Source organism: Triturus cristatus, chromosome 1_2, assembly GCF_964204655.1.
Source record: "Triturus cristatus chromosome 1_2, aTriCri1.1, whole genome shotgun sequence".
NCBI lineage: Eukaryota > Metazoa > Chordata > Amphibia > Caudata > Salamandridae > Triturus > Triturus cristatus.
The window spans coordinates 331,155,547-331,178,833 of NC_140580.1; the positions used below are offsets into that span (position 1 = coordinate 331,155,547).

At 44.7% G+C, this 23,287-nt stretch overlaps 1 protein-coding gene across 1 annotated transcript in view; it reads left to right on the plus strand.

Annotated features, from left to right (window-relative positions):
• LOC146867262 (transmembrane protein 150A-like) overlaps positions 1–23,287 on the plus strand; it is a 640,885-nt gene that overhangs the window by 612,043 nt on the left and 5,555 nt on the right. Inside the window, exon 6 of the mRNA XM_085603926.1 lies at positions 13,284–13,461. Within this exon, the coding sequence (XP_085460052.1) occupies positions 13,284–13,461 (178 nt within the window). The remainder of the gene's footprint in view (positions 1–13,283; positions 13,462–23,287) is intronic.

A 23,287-nucleotide genomic window follows, 5' to 3' on the forward strand; every position in this document is an offset into this window, starting at 1 on the left:
CGCTTGGCATTGCCAATAGGTCTCGCTTTTGGGACCTTATAAGTATTTAGTTATGCAACTGTTGCATGACTAAACACTTATAAGGTCCTAAAGGCGAGACCTATTGGCTATGCCAATGCTTGTTTATTGTTGCCTCCACTGTGTTGGTCTCAACTCCGATGGCGAGTTTGTTTTCCCGTTCCAAATTCATTATTGCTTCCTCTCTAGTTGATATGGAAATTGGTCTGCCATTTAGTGTGAATATTAGTTTGAAAGGGAAAACACATTCTTATGGAATTTGTTTGGTTGATCCATGGCAATTGTAAGCGATCTACATTTCACCAATGCCAGGGCCTATATATCTTGACAAAGAGAGATTTAGAGCCTTTATATACTATGGGGTCTGCTGCTCATGGGGCTTTCAGGATTTCTGCTTTAACCATAAAAATAATGAGCGTGAGTTACACATCTAGAGTCAGATTTTTTTTTGGGTCTAGTTGTACTCAATGCTGCATTCTTTTGGTTTCCCCAAAAGGGAACTGAAGAGAACCCTCAATTTTCTTCCAATTTGCGATGTGGCATTATTTCCAGAACCACTCTATTGTGCAAATAATTGCGGTACGATCTATTTTTACCATCATCAAATCTATTCACAATTGTCTGGTGCTATTTCTTCAACTCCTGCATTCTGATTTCTAATTTGTGTCTGTGATGGTTCCCTTCTGCTGTGGCAACCTTCTGGATCGAATGATGGCGCTCCAATACAGCTTTAGGGAAATCTTGTCACAAGAAAACCATCTGCACCTTCAATTTGGTCATTAGAAGGTGAATTTTTGCTGTAGTTGTCAAGGCCTCCATATTTCCTTTGGAGGTTATCTCCGCCACGTAATGTGCTGTGTCTTAAAGGTTTTTGGTGAATGAGCCTTTGGCTGACTATCTTGAAACCCTAGCAAGTCTTTGACGCTTGCTGGTTCCTGTGCCCTGGGTCGAAAATATGACATTATCTCGAGGCAGGATCACTCATGAGTTTTAACCTGTGGCTCCTCAAGTTTTTTTTAATGATATTCTTATTGGAATTGTCACGTCCTAGATTGAGATTCACAAACAGAAGGGTGCGTGTTCTTATTGAACTCACTGAACAACTATGGCACAGGAGTCTCTACTGAGTCTGTCACGCAGCCATCCCTGTTCCCATTGCTTCCTCCTTGGAGTCTCTCACTCACCCTCTTCGAGGAAGGCCTCGACTCACCTGGACCACTATCTCAACTGAACCCCCAGCAGTCAGTGCCGTGGTACCCATCTCGCTGCCACTCTTTGGCAAGGGGGATTCTCACTCTCCCATCCGCCCCTCATTGCCCCAGTACTCCCAGTGGAATTTGTCTCACTCATGGACTCAGATGTGTCTCTTTTAAAGTTATTCATTGTTACTCACAGTTTCGCCTCCATCAGGTCCTTCGGTCTCGCTACGGTCTTCCCCAACCTTCCTCTCCTCACAGAGGCCAAGAGAGGGAAAATCAGCTGCAACCTTTTCTCAGGCTGAATGGGCCTGAGCCAACACCCTTCACAACCCTTCCCACTCTGCTTAAGTCTGCATCGGTGCGGTGAGCGCCATCTTCAATTTTGCTTACCGGCCCCAGGGAGCTCTCTCCAACTGCTCAGTCTGCTTAGATTCCCCCACGTGGATAACCCGATCTTTACTGTGTAGGTGCAGCGGCCTCATCTTTCAGGCGAGGAGTCTTTCCCTCCACTTTGCTAACGCCTACGTCATTTAGACGGGGGGGAAGGTGCTGGAGCTCATAGAGGACACGACCTCATCGGGCCTCGTCTTGGCCACACCCTTTAGATTTTTAATTTTTCACATATGGTCAGTTGAGTATTGTACAGGTGAGTAATATTTCCTCTTTTGACTGGGGTCCAGCCACGCCTAGGAAACAATAGAATAACTCTCCCACACCATCCTCCATTTCACAAAGCAGGAAGTGTCTGGGAAGTCCGCCTCTATCGGCATTAATAGGGCTGCTTCGCTTGGCCAACATAACACTTCTCCAGCCCTGGTATTCCGTGCCATCAAATTGCACGTCTTCTCTATCCCCAGCATGAAGGGAGTGATTGGCACCATTATTCCTGGAAAGAGGATGCACGTCGCCTTACCTCATACATTGGCACCGATTTCTCAAATAATAACTTTATCCAAAATTTCTAATATTTCATCCAACGGTGCAAAGGCGTCATTTTATCAAGAAAGGAGGCAAAAGGATCATTTCTTTGGCTGTTTGCTTTTCTAAAATCTGCATGTGTTCCTGCATTCAGGTACTTATGCTTTAGTCTCTCCCTGGGTCCCTATTCTCAACACACGTTCACTTGTGTACTTATTTCCCACCTTTTCTGTTTTGCTCACTAATTTTGACCTTTTTACTTTCATCGCCCTGTGGTCACTGTACTATTATTTCTAAGTAAAACATTTTATTGTGTTGAAGTTTTGAACGGCCTTGCCCCATCCCTGCCCTTCTGTGCCTTTTTCCTGGGTTGCTTTTGCTCCTTGGAGAGATTTGCCTGCGCCGTTATTTTTTTTCCTCATGCGTGCACGTGCTCTCCTCTTCGTGACTCCCGTTCTTTCTTTTCCTCTTGCCACATCTCCGCCGCATCCCTCCCTCGTAGTACTCTCCTCTCCTCGCTTTTTTCTCAGGAATCCGGCGGGGTTGCTGTTTTTGGAAGCCAAGTAATTACAGCCCCCGTGGGAGTGAATCTACCGACGCGGATATACATCTCTCTGGAGGACTGGACTGGATAAAGGTACCGCGGCAGAGTCGTGATGGCGTCTGGTACAAAGCATTTCAAGGCCCCTCGTGGGGACACACGCACTGAAACCAGAGCGTCTGAGAGTGAGCACGTCATGCTCTGACAGCTAAAAACCATGGGGCGCGATTTACAGTCGTGGAGTGACATTCATAATTCATGCGCAGGGTCTCGTTGCCCTGTCGTCTGCCCGCATTACTGGCCAAGCGATGCGTTCCCGCCCTGTCCGGGCCTGTCATCCAAATTCAGTCACAGTCGCGGTTCGAGGAGCTCAGTCGAGAAGCTTGCTCCATTGCGCGCCTGTTATTGGGTCCTGCTGCTCGGGGAGTTTATTTCCTTGGCAATAGACCCACCAGGCAACTTTTAATTCACAATATGACTGAAACAAGAACGTGCAGGCAGGGTGTGACTGCCACTGAAGTAAGCAGCGGCGTCACTAGGGTTGGTGTCACCCAGTGCGGTAACTCATGGTGTCACCCCCTCACGACTTACCCCATGAAGGACCTCCTCCGAGTCCGCCAGTGCCAAATAACGGGATGCATGCCTATAGTTCTCAACCGGCTCTATTTATATAAATAATAATGATAATACCGGCCTACTTACTTTTACACCCTTTTTTGTAATGGGGGAATGAGCTACAGGTATAACTGTAGGGAATCTTAAATCAGTTGCAAGTTGCCCTGGACTGGTCGCTACCTGTATCAATTAGAAAGTAGCACATATAAGGCAATGTACTCAATCGTGGCTTATTAATTCTAATAGTTGTAGCCTCAATTTTATATTCACTTGCACCCACCTTCAGTCAACTAATTAGGTTTGCCACCTGACTGGTTTCCCTTCCTGCACTGAGGCGGAATGGTTTAGGTTGACTTAATTATTTTGTGCCTGTTTTTCAATGGGTCCTTCTTGTATTAAGGCCCTTTCATTCAGCTACAAGGTAAAAGCCAGAATATTATCTTTTCAAGTAAACGTCGAGACATCCTCACCACCTATGTTATCTTTCGTTCAGAATTACAAAGGCTTGGTTACTAACTTTCTCTATTTAGCCCCGTAGTCCGACTGGCCATATTAGATATCATAGTGGAAATTAAAAGCCGAAACATCCTTGCTTCCTCTACTGTATTTGCTTCACAATTGAAGAGGCTCGATTACTACCTTCCTCTATTCTAGCCCCGTACTCAGACTAAACACCCACACTACTTCACTTTCCCCTTTTAGGATCTATAAAACAAGCATTTACAATGCAACGGTCTCGGCATTTTTAAAGTTAGAGCTATTGGCATTGCTCATGACAATGCCGTTTCTTTAAATGTTTTAAAAACAAAAACATAAACAAAAATAATGTCATGAGCAATGCCACTAGCTCTAACTTTACCAATGCCGAGACCATTGCATTGTAAATGCTTGTTAAATCTCGGAGCTAGACTGCGCAAGCGCAGCCTTCGCAGCCGAGACATAAAAAGTACTCTGGAATCGTATACATTGAGGTTCAAGGTGTGTCAGCATAAAGGGGGGGGGGGGGAGTCACGAGGGGCGCAGTCTGATAGTCTAGTCAATATACATTTATCTAATAAAAAAACTGCAACACAAAAATTTGTAAGGAAGACAACAAATGTGACAGTAAATCTGTTCTGGTTTACTTAATTGCTTACAAACAGGCTGCATTTTAAAATAGCGTATCGGGTTAAGGAACCTGCTGAAGAAAGGTTAGTGTACCCTGCTATTTCCAGGGTATAGAAACAGTATGATATCTTTGGTGGATAACTCACTAGCTGGAGAGATCTGTGTGGTTGTAGTGCAGGTTTGACTCACCCCAAAACAGTATAAGGACAATGTGCAACATGCAGGACAGTGATTTGTATTTTATGTAGATAGCTACGGGGTTACACCTTTTGTCACAGAGTCCCTTGTGTTAACTAGATTTTTAAATGTGCTATCCTTGTATTATATTTAGCACACTGAGCTATGAACAGACATCAGTGAGCTAAAAGGAAACTGCAAGCAAGAACTGTACTTTTTTCGAAATCTTTCATTACTCCGAATTGCATAAAAGGGCGGCTCTGAGTATTAATATAGATTTTAGTATAGGCACTCGCAATCTCTATAGTCTGTAGAACCCACAGACGTTCTAAATCCTAACTTTGTGTTTCTCCTATGCATTGCCTCCTAACATGCATGAGACGAGACTCCTACACCGTGACCCTCGTTGTCTTACAGTGCAGGTATACCTCTTACATGTACACGGAGGGTTGGAAAAGTTAAAACCCGGACTCTCACTCAATCATAGTTTGTCTCTTAAGCCCTTGTGAAGAGACAGCAGGTTGAGTGTCTGTGCTTTCCTCCTAGACACTGGCATCAAGACACAAGGCACCAGCTAGCTCCTAGCCTAAAGGACCAAGAGGAGTACAGGTGGCCATGTAAGTGAGACATTTGCGTTGCAACCAGTTCAAAATGAAATAAGAAACCTCTCTCATCCACTGTGGGTTGCTGGTGTGCCCATACTTTGTGCGGTTGCTGCTGAATCTGTTCCAGTGTCTTCCAGTTACACCGGGACAACGTTTGCACATTTCCCTGTGACCGGACTGAATCCCGGATCCGGATGAATAATAGCAGCTGAGCAGGCAGGATTCTCTTATTGCATGCACTCACGGCCGCAGCGGAGAAACCAAACAAGTTTAAAGGAGTGGGGTGAAGGTGAGGGAAGATAGGTGCGTGCGCAAATGCAACGCCGGGAACGTGCCATGGTGGGCGCCTCATGCTCTAACTTATGAGAAAATAAGAAAATGCATGCCCGGCAGGCAGTGCGCGCTGTGCGGACACCAGACATCCTGTGGCAAAACACCGGTGTCGTCAGGTGCAGACTCCTGCCATGCACAGCCGCGGAAAATAAAACACCGCGAGGCTGAGAAAATAACAGTCATTGTAAAGCGAGACAGAGATGGTCCTGCGGGCAGAGGACCCGCTGCCACTTGTGTGCCGGCGCTCGTGCAGGCAGGCGTCCCGGAGAGGGTGCAGTTTACTGGCAGCGCGGTGACAAGTGCACGGAGCTCCGGCTGTGTGTACAGACTGTCTAGCGCGCTCATCATCACACAGACCATCATCCTCCACCCGGAATGTGTCTGCGAGGGGGCGCTTCACCTGCGAATGTCATCATAGCTTCAAGCCAGCTTTTCTTTCTCGCAGCCGGTGTGCCAATATCCACCCACAAGTGTGTCTCGCGCCGGAGCTCGCCTCTCACTGGCAAAGGGGCAGATTTTGTAAACAACGAAGCTACTTTGGGAATGCGATCAGGTGTCTTTAAAGAGATTAGCCGTATAAATGCATGCTTCTTCCCACGCCCTGGCTCCTGTCCCACCATGCACTGGATCCCGTCCACCACCACCCCCCGGCTCCCGCTCCCTCCATACCCGTACCTCTTCCTCCTCCGGCGTGTCCAAGTCCTCTCGGCCCCCGTGTCTGCCGTTCAGCTCCATGGCTTCGGTGTGAGAGCCCATTCTCCCGGCGGGATCCCTTCTGCCGCTGGCTGGAGCAGGGAGGGCGTGAGGCCTGGGCAGGCGTGGGAAGCAGCGGGCTGCAGTAGGAGGGGACGCCGCTCTGCGGGAGGGGGCGGGGGTACAGAGCGGCTGATGCCCGCGCGGCGCTGGCTGTAGTAAAAAACAGAACATCCCTAAACCACGTCTATTCCTTAAAACGGGGTTTAAAATGCATAGGGACGGAGTGCCGTACTTGCTTGATCGGAAAGCACGTCCTCAACTTGAAGCCATGTGTGCTGTGCAGTTTTTTTTACGAACATTTCTCTCCAAGATTAAGTGGCGTAATGTACAATGAGTTAGGAGCTGCAAGTCCCGTCAATCAATTTAAGGTGAGGGAGCAACGCCGGGACACCACCGCCTTTCTCCGAGGCAGAGAAGAACTGCCTCGGAGAAACGCAGCCTCGGTTTCGGATTCGGGGGCGTGTTTCTTTTTCTCTCCTCTTGCCATTGGCTGGAGGAGAGAAAAACACGCCCTGCGAAAAGCAACGAAAAAACACGCCCCCCGATCCGAAAAAGATGGGGCTTCAACGGAGTGACTGGACCTCTTCTCCAGTGGCTGGCCAGCATTTAAGAGGCCAGCCAATGGAGAACAGGAGCGAAGAGGGGCGGGTGCAAGCCCCTCTTCTCAATGACATTAAATCTCCGGACTTCCGGTCTGCCGACCGGATGGTCCCGAGACCTAAAAAAGTATTCCCCAAGACCGCGTTCCTCATCCAGAAACTAACTCGTGCAGAGAACCATCGGTGTCTCAATTTCAAAACTTCGGTTTCTGCCTTTCGTGCAATTAAACGCCATCTCGCTATGTTGGAGCCTTAAATACCTCCTCATTTCTCCTACGTCAATACGTGAACGTCAGGGTCATATGACCTCCATCTCTACATCTTAGCGGACTGTTAACTATTGGCACTCCAGTTTCGCAACAAAAACTTTATTAGGAGTTACATAAAACACCCGTATTGCGCCTTCCATCATCTAATTATACGTTCAACATTGTAAATAATCTCATTTGGGAAATTAGAGTGACATAGAATCATAGACCGTAATATTTTGCATTTTGGTGTCGTGTCACGGTGTCACCCCATGTGATGGTGTCACCCGGTGCGGTCCGCACCCCACTAGTGACGCCACTGGAAGGAAGTGTTCTCATGCACTGCATTCACCATGATGCACTGGGGCAAATTGAGTGCTGGGATGTGAGGCAGTGTGCTCCCACCTTCCTTCTCTTTGAAAAGGCTGCTTTGAGCTAATGAGCTGGCCAGCTTGTGTTGCTGCACCTGCGCCCAGAGATTGGTACAGAGACCTGAGAAGACTTTGGGAAGCATTTCCAGCACGCCCAAAACAACTTGTTGCTCTCTACTGAATGAAGGAATGAATCAATGAACAGGTTTCTAGAGTTACACAGCGCATGCTGCACCAGGAAGGGTGAAAAATTAAAGACTACTACTGAAGTGTTATCATGCACTGCATTTACCATGATGCATTGGGGCAGATTGAGTGCTGGTATATGAGGCACTGTGCTCCTACCCTCCTTCTATATATTTGGTGTGCTTGTTGAATCAGGAACTGGATAGTGTAGATGCGGATACCTTTCAAACTTTTGTGAATTTATAAAAGGTGCCAGGCCCTCATGTGAGTGAACGTTAGATGCTCTGAAGTGCTACTAAGAGGTTGTCGCTTATGTAAGTCTTAAATCGCTATTCAGTCATTTCCAAAGTATTTCCAAATGCTCAGTCAACTAGGTAGTCCTGCCTAGCCATGGGAGGTTAGTAACTACAGGTCTTGTAGAGGGGATATCCGCACAGCACGAATTAGAAGAGCTGGTCCACTTTGGCTGGGATACTTTTCAAAGACATCAAATACATCCTGTCATCATGGATGCCAGACCTCAGGCTGCCCCAGTGAGGAGTTATTTTTAATTCTCTTAAGAACAACCTACTTAACTGATTTTGTATTTACTCTTCGTGGTTTATGTTATGTTTATGTAATATTGGCAGCCATCCCAGGTCAACTGTGCTCGCTGTGCATAAAGAATACTTAAATATTTAGTTTTGCTTTTTGCGTACACCCATATATTTCGGCGAATGTGCGGTTATAAGGCAGAGAGAACGCGTTCTTGCAAATTCAACTTTGTTCGTTGCACGAGGAGTCCTTCACCTCAGGGGCGTAGGTGTTTGGGGTGTGACAGTCCTCAAATAAATGCATTATTGGCTTGAGATTTGGGTCTAGGGGCCCCAAGTCAGGTCGTCTATGCCTTTGTTGTTTTTTCTTTTTGTTCTCATTTATTCTAAAAGGTTTTAACTGATTTTTTTTTTAAAGGTACTTAGACAGAGGCCCAACCTATGCAAATAAGTATTAAACCTGTTCTTTGTGGGAACAGTGTATATCAAATCTTGGTCATCCCTCCACCCTTCCGCATACTGTTTTTTAGTTGGGTAATTTATGATTCACATCCCCTAAATCTCACTGATTTAGCTACGCCCCTGTTTCACCTCTGAGCGCCTCACTCATCCTCGATTCATGCATTTTAGACCCGAGCGGGCAGCCTCCGGTTACAATGATAACGCTTTCTTTTCTTCTCACAATGTATCTCTGAGCCAGGCTTTGCTGAGATCTAGGTTCCTTTAGTTTCACTTTTCACCCTGTGGTACTGTGTTAGTAGCTGTGTGGTCTGGAAATCCCCAGGGGATTGTTTGTGGCTGTACATCCCTAAACTTGGCTGATAAAGAAACTGTCAGTTTTTTATTTGGCAGAATAACTTTTCTTCGAAGGTCAAAGTGAGTCTTCTTGATTTTTTTTTTATTTTTTACTTGCAGTTTCAAATGCCTCCAATACACATATGTACCACTGATACCCTAAACCTGATTACATATTCTCTCTTTAGTTTCACACAACATTACTTGCTTGCTTGCCCAAGACCTAACCTGCTTTACTTGAGCACCTGCATGGGGTTGTCTGCTTCAGAAGGCACAGGCATGTTGCCCTCACTGTAGAAGCATATATACTGTGACTCTTACAGCGGCGACTCCTCCGCCTAGCATCGTCCCACAGCAAAAATAAAATGATAATAACACCATGTTATTATCATCTTATTTTTTCATCATGGCTTTAGGTGTGGGCAGGGTGGTGCTGGACAGCAGCGGGATGAGTGGTGAGCACTTTCTAAGTGCGCATGACTGTTTGGCCGGCCGACTTTTTGTCAGCCGTCTTGGGTCGGCCAAACAGTCATGCGTGCTTAGCTTATTCTCCACCCGACTGTTGCACAGCTTGGGTGGAAAACATGCACAGGCTCCCAGTCCCTGTCTGAGTGCCGAACCATGGTGCTCAGAACAATCACGATGCTATGTTGCAAAACCGGCCCGGTGACAAAAACGGCCCCCAGGGATCCCAAACAGCCCCCACCCTGGCGGCCCACCGGGAAAACACCAGGTGCCTGCTACGGCCAGTCCGGCCCTGCTACAGTGTGATTATTAGAAATGGGGTTGGGGATTTTGAAGAATATTTGCAGTCCCTTCCCTTTTGACACCTTCTTCCAGCCAGGATATAAATGACAAAATATGTTAGTGATAACCCATTATAGAGCGGATTACCGCTGCTCACTGAAAACAAAGCACTGTTATCAGCATAATGCTTCTTTTGGATAGTGTCTGGCGCCCCCTTGGGATCACTTGAGGCCCCCAGTTTGAAGACCCCTGGTATAGCACATAGCGATTTTGGTGGCATTGCAGTGGCTTTCCTTTGCCCGGATATGACTTGGCAAATATTTCCATCACAGATATGTGGGGGAATGAGTGAGAAGTGCTTTCAGCAAATTATGCTTTACTCTGTGTCACCCGCACAGGCTGCGGACCTGTAGCATGATCCTGGGGGTGGATCATCTTTTTCAAAATATGGCTTATGTGCCACCATACATACTACCAATGTAGAAATAAGACTAGATTCAATATGAATATTGTGGCTTGGATACCTGACTGCATCACTCCACCAGAAAGGCATTGGAACTCCATGAGATGAGCTTGAAGGCGTTAATTGGAGGCTTCATTTCGTCCTTCTTCCTCAAGTATTGAATGCCAGCAATCCTGAGACGATTGCGGGATTAGAGAACCCTCTATCAGAGCCTCTGGGTTCATTTGCAAGAGTCTTGTGAGGTAAAGAAGCTGTAGCTCTGTTATTTCTTAAGGCATAGGTTCCTTTATTTGGATACCATCTGTGCCTGGAGGGTAGCTGATGAGGACCAGAGAAATCTTAGCCTTTGGCAGGCTTTTTAACTCTCACTGAAGGCCAGAGAATAGCCGCATTTACAGCCAGTTTCCATCATAGTAACCCCGTGTTCCATAGTCTTGCAGACTGCACATTAGCATCTGCCCATACACATCTTTAAGTGTATTGTTTTAAATTTCTCAGCCAATGGTTGTGTATGAAGTCGACCCAAGGGAACCTTGGGAAACGGATTTTCATTTTTAGGAATTTAGGCTGGGTTCTCAAAAACACTGCTGATAGTTGCATATTTACTATCACTGTTCACGTGCAGATACACCAAGCTGAGTACCTCACTTTATACCGCGGGGCACTCTCTGGGCGTAGTCAAGAAAAGAGTCCCCTGACCCCACCACAATTAGACTTTGTAAAAGTGCACTCTGGCGCACACTGTAGAAATATTTTATGTGGAGCATGATAATCAAGTTCATACTTTGCTCTTTATGTATTTTCCTACTAAATTTGGTCTTCAAGCTGATGGAGCATGTGCAACCTTTGTTCAGTTGTGAAGTAGCTATTTTATGCTCTCAAACCTTTTATTGTACTCTGAGGTTTAAATTAACGTTAATCTGTTGGTAAACTATGCTGGGTATTGCTTCATAATATACAAGAGCTTGCAATCCCTGTATAAAAGCTCAGCTTAGATTTCCTTATTACAAGCAACTTGTCCCTAGTCGACCATGATAAAGAAACGACATAGCTGCTCAAAGGTAATAACTTACTACAGTTTAGTTCTGACATCACAAAGCCTACTGCCAGAGCCAGCAGGGAGGGGAAAGGCAGGTCACAGAGCGAAAGGAAAGCTTCAGTTTAAAATAAAATAAAAAGGTGGCTTTTCCTTCATCAGCTTTGTTTTATAGATGAACATTGAGGAACATAAAGGGGATATGTGTTGAAACAGGTTTATTTTTCGCACACCTTGGGTCATTGGGTCTCTACGTTTCAACGCATTCTGAGCTGCAGCTTTAAAAAAACAAATCTGACTTGTCAATCAATCAATCAAGCCGAATTTATAAAGTGCAGCTAATCACCTGTGAGGGTATCCAGGCGCTGAGGGTCTTGCTGCTTCAGGTGGAATAGTTGAACAGCCAGGTCTTGAGTTCCTTCTGGACTTATAGGAGAGAGGTGGAGGCCTGGAGGAGTAGGGGAGGTCGTTCCAGGATTTAGCCATGAGGTAGGAGAAGGAGCATCCTCCACTGTTGCTTTGGTGGATGCGTGGGTTGTGCACGAGGGAGAGGAAGGCGGAGCTCAGGTGGCTTGTGGGTTGGTGGAAGTTCAGGCGGTGATTGATGTAGGCTAGTCCTTGGTTGTGAAGGGCTTTGTAGGTGTGGATAAGCATCTTGAATGGACATCTTTTCAGTATGGGGAGCCAGTTTAGTTTCTTGAGGTGAAGGGTGATGTGGGTCCATTTGGGGAGGTTGAGGATGAGTCTGGCCGCTAAGTTCTGTATAGTTTGCAGTCTCTTCAGGAGGTGAGTGGTGATTTCTGCCTAGTGTATGTTACCGTAGTCCAGGGGGATAGTACTAAACTAAGTCTAATATCTTTTTGCAACACATATCTGGCTGCTTTTTGGTGTGTGTGATTTTGTACCATGGATTCCAAAGTTATTTTCATGTTTACAAACATCATGCCTCATTCAAATGAAAGAGCACACGACCAAGGATATAAGTGGTTTGTGGGAAGGTTTTGGTGTACGGACTTCCATTACTTTAAAAAGGATCTTGGCCTTTGGCCTTGTTCCTCTATATTGTCAGATAATTCCTCAGTTACTTGCAATATTCTTTTAATGTGCTGCAGGGGGTATTTTATCTCATATATTTTTCTTTTCGTAGATAAGATTGTCAGGGTATGTATGCCTACTATAGTTAATCAGTTGTTTAACTTCTTGTTACAGCTTAGCATTTTGAAAGGGAAATAGCCAATCCTATCTGTGTGTAAATTGTCTATCCCTTTTAAGGTTTGTCACTAGTTCAGCAGGTGAACAAGCAGGCTTTGCTGCCTGATAAGTTAAGACTTTGTTAACACTAGAAAATAAACCTGTTAAAAAAAAATCAGGAATCCCCTGCATTTCAATTAGGAATGTAGTATCTACCCTCTTCCCCTGAGCCTTCTTGGCAGCTTATGCCACCTGATTACTGGATTGATTCACATTACCTTGGATGGAGGACACCTCATAATGACATCAGTGATGGGTCAGGAGAGCACTCCTCCAGCGATCACGTGACTTTACAGGATGTTCTCTCATGATGTTGGGGGACAAGTGGAGGAAGTGTGCTTGTGATGCTCCTGTGAGCCAGGACAGAAATATATCCTCCTGTGACTTCAGGGCCAGGTAAGGCTTGATGGGGGACAGTGTTGTTGCTCTCTCACTTTACCCCCAGAGAGACAGTACCTCCTGATCACTTTTAGTGTAAGTTGGTCTAGTGAGGCTGTGGGACTTCTTATTTGCTAGAGGAATGTTGTTCCCTCATCTGTCTGCAACTAAATTGTCATTTTGTGCCTTCTTGGTAAGATGAGGCAAATAATTACAAAGGAAACACTACTGGAACTGCTGTCCTCGGTTCTCAGAAACCAGGCAGGTTTTTATTTCTGTGAATAAAAGACACTACTTTTCCTGTAAGGCTGGGTGGATTTGTTTTGTCTTGGACGAGTCCCTTTGAAGCTGCTACTGCTTATGTACATGTTTACTAATCCACAGGTTTTTTGTGTGCCTTTTTCCAGGTAGACCATGCGAAGGTGCTGCATTACATCGGTGCTGGGGTGGCGTTTCCGACGAGTATGCTCTTCATCTGCCTGCAGTCACTGTTGACGTACCGCATGGCGCGAACACGCTCACATTACTGGACCGGACACCTACGCTCCCTACTCACCTGCTTGGGTCTGGTCACCCTCGTCCTGAGTATCCTTTCCAAGCATGTACTTTTGGTTGGTAACATCTATATGGCAACTCGCTGTATCTGTTTGCATTTTCAATGCATATAAAATGTAATCTGCATCATGCTGTAAGCTGGCCTGGTCACTGGCCTCATAGGGTTCAACTGAAGTATAGATTGGCCACCACCACCACACACACTGGATCACCTCAATGCCCCAAATCTGGGCTCTTCTCCTCACCCAAACTCAAGCCAGTCTTTCTGAGATTGTAAGTCCCAGCTCATGCCAATCAAAACACCAGAAAAATGACTGTCCCACACCTCTCTAGCTGCACCTCTCTAATATTATATGTCATAGTGGCTATTCATATTTAGTTTCTCTAAAATACCTCTTTGTGTGAGACAGTTGGGGGCAGATGTATCCAGACCATGAATGGTCTGCTTGGCACAGAAAGCTAACTTCCCTGCAGGCAGTGTATTATAACTAGATCTTGTCGGTGGGATGCCATCAAGTGCAGTGAGTTCATGTATGTGCCCTCCTGGCCATCGAGAGGAAATATGGTGCAGAAAGCTTCTGTCCTATGAGAGGCAGTCTAGTGCAAAGAACTTCTGTTCTTGGGGCACAGTGTAGTTAAGAGCCTTCCTGTCCTTTATAGTAGGAAACTAGTGCAGAAGGCTTCTGTCCTTGAAGGGGCAGTCTAGTGCTGCGATCTCCTGTCCTCGGGGGGTTTGGGGGCAGTCTAGTGAAGAGTACTCTTGTCCGTGGAGTGGCAATCTGGTGCAGAGAGTTGTGTCCTTGGAGAGAGCAGTCCAGCACATGGAGCTCCTGTCTTTGGAAGGGCTGTCAAATGAGAAGAGAAGAGCCTCTTTCCAGTGGTATCAGTGTAGTGCATGAAACCCCATATCACTACGGGTAGTCTAATGCAGAGAGTTCCTGTCATTCACCGTGACGGTCAACTGCAGGGATCTCTTGCTTGTGGGGTGGCTGCAAGTTTGTTATTGTTTTCTATCATCTGGTATTATTGTGGCATTACAGCAATCTCAGTAGTCCAGGAATCACTTTCCAATAGGTTGCAAGCTTTCCATCAGAGTGGAGTCTGATTGTTTGTGGTGCTGTGCCGTCAGTGGAGTGAAGATGTTCTATTACGGAAGTTATGTTATATGCTGCCTACATTGTGATAAATGATGTGGCTGCTACTTTAGAATGCATACTGGTTGAAAAATAGATTAACAGGTGAGTGTTAGTCAAAAATCAACTCAATTAAGTTCTTCAACTTCCTTGTAAATTCCTGGTGTTTTTGTAAGGTCCTAATTCAGCCTTACTCACTGAGGACGGACAACAATGTGCACCATCCCTGATATATCGGTCCCTGAAATGTGTTTTTTTGTACAATGACTTAGCTCCTTTATTATGTTTGAAATTTACTACAACTCTCTATTGGAACCAAATCTCTGTACCATCTCTACGTCATTTCTGTGATTGTGTTTTTGCTTGCTTCTAATGGCTTCTTCCAACTGTCTTCGAATCAGCACGCTAGTTTTTAAGTCCCACTTGATAGTCCTCTGGACCAATCAGAGGGCTGGAAAAAGATTCAGTTACTTTAGTGATACTAAACTTTGACATCATGACAGTTCACCTGGACACTAATCACCTCTGGGTCCTCCTTGTAATGAGCACCACTTTGAATAAGAAAGTGAGCTTTTTTCACAGAGACACTGTTTGTGGTCTCTTGAACTTGACCTCTCTCATGATAAACTTGAGAGTGGCCTCAGATAGGACTCAAATTATGAAGTCCCCTGGGGCTGCCTGTGTCAATCCATGACAGACCTTTTTGTTCACCTCTGCACCATTTCCAGTATTCCATAGACATTATCGTAGGAGTGTTCAACTCTGAGGCAGGCAGACAGAAGGATAGACCCCCCCCTTCCCCCCCCCCCGGTGAAACCATGGAGAGTTGTGGTTCCTATTTAGCAAGGCTAAATTACTGTGAATTCTGTTCACAGTAAATGATGCTGACAAGACAGTGAAGGTCAATTGATAAGATACCTAAAAGATGGTTAAACAAAGGGTTGTCTAGTGTAGAGTCACTCCTATTAAAATAACATAACACAGCATTTATGACAAAAGATACAATTTAAGAACTGTAAAAAGTTGGCATAAAAAAATATCAGATGACCTCTCCAAGTTAAGTATGCCGAATATTCACAGAATAAGCATCCGATCTAAGCAATAATGAAAGCGAGTTATGACGCACTGGCACATCTTCCAATTATTTTCATCCTAAACCTATGAACCATATAAGCCAGTGATCAGACACCCTGTTAAACTGGCTTCTCATTAACAGCCCAAGCACACTTCCCGGGGAGGTGGCAGAGCATGGTGTGACATGGTAATTTTATTCGTTTTGCTTGGCTGTCTGTTTTGATTCAAAGTTGACCATTTCAAGGTATGTATTTTTTGTTGCATGGATGAGTTGGACAGCAATGCATATCCAAGAAGTGTCTCTAGGCTGAGTATGTCTGAACTTGAACAGCCCGTTAATGGTTAGGAGAAAGACGACTGATTTAAACTTTGTCAAAAAGGATCTTCGATTGAGCAAATGGATAAGCTATTCTTGGAATGATCACTTCCCAAACAAGTTTGTCCTTGTGTGCAGCAGGGCATGGCCACAGGCGCACCATGGATCTTTAGTCTTTGCGCTTATGTGTCTCAACAAGTTTGAGCTGGTCTGTTGAACATGAGAAGTCAATGAGTGACATTGCATGCATTAAAATGTACATTATACTACTTTGTAGCTGTATTCCAGGAACATAGCGTTTGAGGCAAAGTTCCTGCTAATTCACGTTTGCTGCTGTTTTAAACCACTGACACTTACCTTCCTTGATAGAAAAGAGGCTGCGCGGGGTCGGCTTTTGAACTAGTGTACTTCTTACAAAAGATAAGGGCGAGGTATACGTGGTTCAAGATGGTGGCTACTGAAGGGCTGAAACTACTGATCCCAGTTCCTTCAAACTATTCAAACTTTTCAAACATCAGTAAAGTTGTTCTATTTAAGAGACCATCTGTAAAATTACAAAATGATGTCTCGCTATAAGATCCTGGCTGTAGGAGTGTAAAGTTTAATGTAGTTTCAACTGAAATCCTCCCACCTGCTAATGGAAATGCCCCTTTTTGTGACACATCCGTGTCCTTAGGCTTTTACAATGTGCACATTCTGTTTCCCAGAAAAGACAATTGAGTATACACATTGTTTACCTTTGCTTTAGTCTTTCAGAATTAGTGCATGAGCACAGCAATGTTTTAAGTTAATGCAGGGTATATTATATGTCTAATACTACAGAGAGCTTATCAGACCCCTTCTGCCCCTCTCGGGATGCTACCAGCCATGGGCCATGCAGTTCAGTAACTATTGATGCCGTATATTAGTAAACAGATGGACAACATACTGCAATACTTTAACCACTTAGCAAAATGTAGGTTGATAACAGCTCCATTCTTGCTGCCAGATTTCCATTGAAGTAAGACACACTGGACTGTCTCCTTTAAAATACAATGATTTTTGTCTCCTCTAGTATTGTTTCTATAAAAAGAATCCCTAAAAATTCAGATTATGCCTCTGTGTCACCTTTGTCACACCATAATAATGTCAGTAACTCCATCCCAGCTGCAGTGTGTTGAACTAAGCACTCAAAATGTCTACCTGAAGCTATTGTTTGAATATTTTATTTTGAGTGATAGGTCATCCCCGTCGAGGATCATCTCCTTCCTCGACGGGATCATCTCCTTCCTCGACGGAAGAACACAGAGAGTCCGCCTACCACCGTACAAGTCAGAGGCCTCCGAAGTCACCTGCGGCGTCCCTCAAGGATCATCTCTGAGCCCCACCCTCTTCAACGTCTACATGGGCCCCCTCGCGGCCATCGTACGCAAACACAACCTCAGCATAATCTCCTACGCCGACGACACCCAACTGATCCTCTCCCTGACCAACGACCCCGCCGCCGCCAGATCCAACCTGCACGAAGGGATGAAAGAGGTAGCCGAGTGGATGACGACCAGCCGCCTGAAACTGAACTCGGACAAGACGGAGGTCCTCATCCTGGGCTCCTCACCCTCCGCCTGGGACGACTCCTGGTGGCCTCCCGCCCTGGGCACCGCACCCAAACCGACAGACCATGCACGCAACCTGGGCTTCCTCCTGGACTCCTCCCTCTCCATGACCAGGCAAGTCAACAACGTCTCCTCGGCGTGCTTCAACATCCTACGCATGCTACGGAAGATCTTCTGGTGGATCCCCACCGAGACCAGGAAGACCGTCACCCAGGCCCTCGTCACCAGCCGACTGGACTACGGCAACGCCCTCTACGCCGGTACCACCGCCAAGCTCCAGAAGAGACTCCAGCGGATCCAGAACGCCTCAGCCAGACTCATCCTCGACATCCCACGAACCAGCCACATCTCCGGACATCTGAGAGACCTTCACTGGCTCCCCGTAAACAAAAGAATCACCTTCCGCCTCCTCACCCACGCACACAAAGCCCTACACGACCAAGGCCCGAGCTACCTCAACAGCCGAGTCAACTTCCACGCTCCCAAACGCCACCTCCGATCAGCCAACCACGCCCTCGCCGCCGTCCCCCGCATCCGAAGAGCGACTACAGGAGGAAGGTCCTTCTCCTACCTGGCCGCCAAGACCTGGAACTCCCTCCCTACCGACCTGCGCCTGACCCAAGACCACCTCTCCTTCAGGAAGAAGCTGAAGACCTGGCTGTTCGAGCAGTAGCGGCACCCCCCCCTCGCCCCCCCCCCCCCAGCGCCTTGAGACCCTACGGGTATGTAGCGCGCTTTACAAGTGTCACTGATTGATTGATTGATTGATTGATCCTGAGGAAGGACGGTTGTCCTCCAATAATCGGAAACCAGGTTATCACTCTGCACCATTTTCTGACCCCCGCTATGGCTCCAAGTCTACCTCAGACACCGACAAAATCAACTGTATGCAAAAGTGATAAGCGTGTAGTGGCACTAATGATTGTCAAATATGATGTCTGCAGTCATTTGCCGTTGCTGTCCTCATATGTTAACAACAACCTTTAAAACTGGAAACGGCTTCTCAATTTTTTTAGAGTTTAAAATGTTTTATTTTACAAGGGGTGGTTACTTACTTAGTAATTTTACTTCATGCCAATACATTTGCTGACAGTGAGGGACGCAAACCCTCAATCTAGTAAGGCACATACATTTTCTACAGACCCATAGCAACCGTATGTAAGCTATATATAAATAAATTGTGACCCATTTATCATGGTGGCAACAAATATTGTCTCATACTTCTTGTCCTCAACTTAGATCCACATTGTTATGTGATAGACAATCATGTTTGACGTTTTTAAAAATCGTTGCCAAAAGGTGCCTTTCAATCATTTTATAAATGTTGTGTTTTTATTCAGCCTCCCATGTCTATTATTTGTCCGGTATTAAAAAAAAAAATCCACATCATTAACTTTATCACAAAGACGTTTGCCATTTACCAGTCACATCTAACTTTTGTAGGCGAAGGCTACTTGAATATTCGGAGTAGCCTAGTAAGTGAATCAACAGCAAAAGGGCAAACTATCGGTCCCTCATTCGTCAAGCCAGACTAAGCCCTAGGGATCAGAATGATCAGCAAAGTCAGATCTTCCACACAAAAGTGCTCAAAACCTATCTCTGGTGGGTAACTCAGCAATCTTTTCACTTGCAGTTAGGAAGATGAAAAAACTGAGGCTCTCTTTTGATGTGGTTCAAGAAACTGAACAGGATGGCTCCACTGAGGAAGTTTAGCAATCGTCCCACCTTATTTTCCAGCAACTGGAGGAGGGTAATTTACCTTAGGGTAGTTCTATGAGCTGTTTTAACTGATGCATCTGAAGCAACGCAATGGAGGAGCGAGAAGCCTGTACTTTGGTTAGAGCCCTCAGCCTCCCGAACTGTCTTAAGTAATTTCACTAGAGAGGGTTGGCCTATCTTTTTGAATCCACTTTTGTTCCGAAAGATAGTTGCGTGGCCCAACATCTTCGGGGTGTAAGATCTACACCCAGGTCTATCGGTATGATCGCTCCATCCTTAGGATATATTGTTGGGTCCTCTCCCACTGGTACAACATGTGGCCAGCTTCATCATCAGACACACACCCAACTCACCTAGTGTGAGTGAGTGGGCGGGCTCAGCGCGTTTGTAAGTGGAGCGCTTAAAGTACTCATTAGGAATTGAGTGCAAGTTAAAATTGGCTGCTGGATCCTAATATATTTTAATCAGAAGATCCTTTGCCAAGGTTAAAAACAATGCAATGCCATAAGGGTGTATTGACCCTATACATCTGAGGTCAACATGTTTCAGCCATTTAAATGTCCTATGGGTCAGTCAGCTTTCATCAGGACCAATAAGTATGATAATCACTATATGTCAAGGTTGCTTATTTCAACCACTCTTACATGCGTTCATACATAATATTCAGTAAAAAAACACATGTGCACAACTATACAGACTAGTTAGTCAGACTTTTTTCTTGTTATGGTCTGGACTAGAGAAAATGGATGTCAAAAAATCATTCACATATACATATCTGATGATCATATGCAATATCCCCTATTCCTTGTGCTGAAACTCATGCACAGATGTGTAGGAATCACTCAATATGTACATTTATATGCTTTTAAAAGTTATGTCAGACAAACCTGTGAATTAAACTATACAAAATAATCTTAAATACATTGTACAACATGCACATTTACGTATTAAAAACAGTAGGTTTGTATCTGCACCTACATGACCTACATATCTGTCAGGCTTCATAAGGTTAAGGGGTGAGACGCTCCCTGTAGTAACACTGTCAGAATAAAACATGGATTTTAGGTTTTCTCTTTGCCATAGTCAATCAGGTGGTATATCCAATCTGCCGCCATTAGTACTTACTTCATCAAAGGACTGTGTCCACGTATAAACCTACTTGGCTCCCAATAACCCTGCATCTTAGGGTGAGACGAGTTGTGTGGTGTTAAATGAAATATGCTTCGCATCACATGATTGTGTCGCGATAATGTGATGAATGACTGTATTGCAAGTGCTTCTTAATCGCCCTTGGTTTGTGGCTCCAAAACTGTTTTGCTGTCGGTATCTGCATGCCTTTCATATATTTTTGCACGTAGGTAGGATGGAGTATATTATTCTAATTCAACTTTGTCTCTCCAGTAGCGTGTGTGTGTTACAGGGAGGCTGGGAAATGTAGTCCTGCCTCCTGTAACACCTAAAAGAACTACAAAGCAGGCTGGGAGTCATAGTCATGTCATCAGTAGTGACATATTTTAATAGTGTGGCATGTTAAAGAGGTTTGTTGTTAAGTGGCTCACCATCTATTTTGACTATAAATGACATATTGTGGTAGATCTCCCTGGGCAGTGTGTTGTATATTTTATTTTATGATGAGTTATTAAAGGTTTGTGTCCATCAATCATATATACTGCTTTGTCATCCATTCGTTTTGGAGTTTGTTAGTATATAAGAAAGAAAGTTCTCTCCTCATTGTCAAAGTTATATGCGAAGTGTTCAGTTGTATACTGTTTCTAGAAACTTATGTACTACAGTATATTCCACCAACATATTTAACCATTTAGCTCGTTTATTTGGATGGACAATCCACAGTTGCTCTCTTTCAAATAGAACCCTTTCTAAGTTTCTGGGTTTGGCCAACACCTGTTCCAAATGACCCACGCTGTGTGTCTTATGTTAAATAGTGTTCCGCCATTTTTGTTGTGACATGCCTGCTGCGAATGTTACTTCAATGTTCGCCAATTCTGATACTGACCAGTCTGGTTGTCATTCTTGTATATCTTAACTTACAAGGTCATGTTATCATGTAGATAACCTGTTTAGTGTTATAGTTTGTATGTTTTCTTAGGTCCCACTTTGAACGTAATCCCAGATCAATCTCTTTAGTGGGTGCCATGAGATGGCACACACTCTCGCGACTCTGGTAGAGCTAGTGTATTCAGTATGGTATTTTGTGGTCTTGGGTTAAATCTAGGTCTGGTGTCCACTAGCGAATCTCTTAGACTTTTGGCTCTATTGTGGGAAAAATAAAGGGTAGGCACATTGTCTTGTACATTGAGTATACGCCAGTTGCGTTTTTTTTAACATAATCAGATGCAACATTGTAAGTGGTCACACATACCAATGGGGGTTGTTTCTTTTCCTTATTAGAGTTTCCAATAGTGCTTTGCAGTTTTGATTTTTTTCTCTTTATTCTGTTTTTCTGAATTATGTGTTCAGGATAGTTCCGTTTCCTTAGTTTATCCACCAGTATGTCTTCCTGGTGTTTGAACATTTTAATCAGGCTGCAGTTCCTTTGGAGATGCAGGAACTGCCCATACGGTATATTTTACCATAGAAGGCGCGGATGAAAACAACCAGACCTCAAGAGATTGTTTTTTGCAATAGGTTTGTGAAAGGTATCTGTTTGTAATTTACACCATTCATGAAAAAAGGTTATGTCCAAGAACGTGAGAGTCTTAATACTCAAAGTATGGGTAAATCTGATATTTCTTTCTTGGTTGTTTGACCATGCTGTGAAACTTAATACTGTTGTATTGTCACTTTTCCATATCATGAAGTTATCATCTATGTGTATTGTTTCCAGGTTGTGATGTGTGGCAGGTAGGTGTTGTCATTGTGAAGAATGTGTTTCTTCTCAAAATTCTATAAATACAGTCCAGCCACACTCTGGGCAAATGTGCTTCCCATTGAATTTCCATGGTATTTTAGGAATGGGGGACCCCAAATTCAAAGACATTTTTAGGAAGTGCCTATCTTGCGCATTCCATTACAAAGTTTATTGGGGTGGAGTGGGTCCATTCTTCCTCATCTATAATTTATCTGATAAGCTCCAGGGCAGTGTCTTGAGGAAGGCTCATATTAAGAGACTCTATGTCCAAGCTCATTCTCTATAAAGTCGAGGTCATTGATATGGACAAGAACATATTTTGTGTCTCTGATGTATGTTTCAGCTCTTTTGTACAGCTGGTTTCAGGAAATGATCACACAATTGTGACAGTGGCTGTAGGAGAGATCCTATTCCTGAGACTATTGGTGTTCCAGGTGAAAGGGTCATGGTTTTTATGAATTTTAGGGATAGTGTAGAAATAGAGGATTTTAGGATTCTTTTGCCTTAAAAAATCTCCCTCTTGATTACATATGCTTCGCATTCGGCCTTTTCAATCAAGGTGTTGATTTCTGTTTTTAATGTAGGGGACGGGTCACTGTCTAAGATCGTGTAATTCTGTTCATCTGCAAATAATCTCCGTCATTCCATTCTATATGCCGTGGTAGTCTGCAGTACAATCCCCTAGCCTCTGCCAGACGATTTGATAGTGATTTCTCTAACTTTTTGAACACCGGTAGTCCTGCTCTTTCTGCATTGCTTAAATTTTGAAATTTACGAATTGTGTTGGTATCAAGATTTTCAATTACACGCATAGCATTGACAATTCCGACAGCTTGCCCGTCATGTGTAAGACATACATGATATTAGACAAAGTTGTGGAGTGCATCAAGGCGGTGGTTACCAAAATGCTGGATAAAGGAGTGATTGAGCCATCACTGAGTCCCTTGGCAAGCCGAGTGCTGCTTCTGTCAAAGCATGTGTTGATGGGCCTCTGCTTTTGAGTACGTTGCAGAAGACTCAACATGGTATCTGAAACTGACTATTACAAGCCACCATCATACCCTACTCCTGGTACATCTCCCAACCATGATCCAGCTCCCTCATTCCTTTCACGATAAAGACTGGGCCCAGCAGAAAACCCAGCCTAGATTCT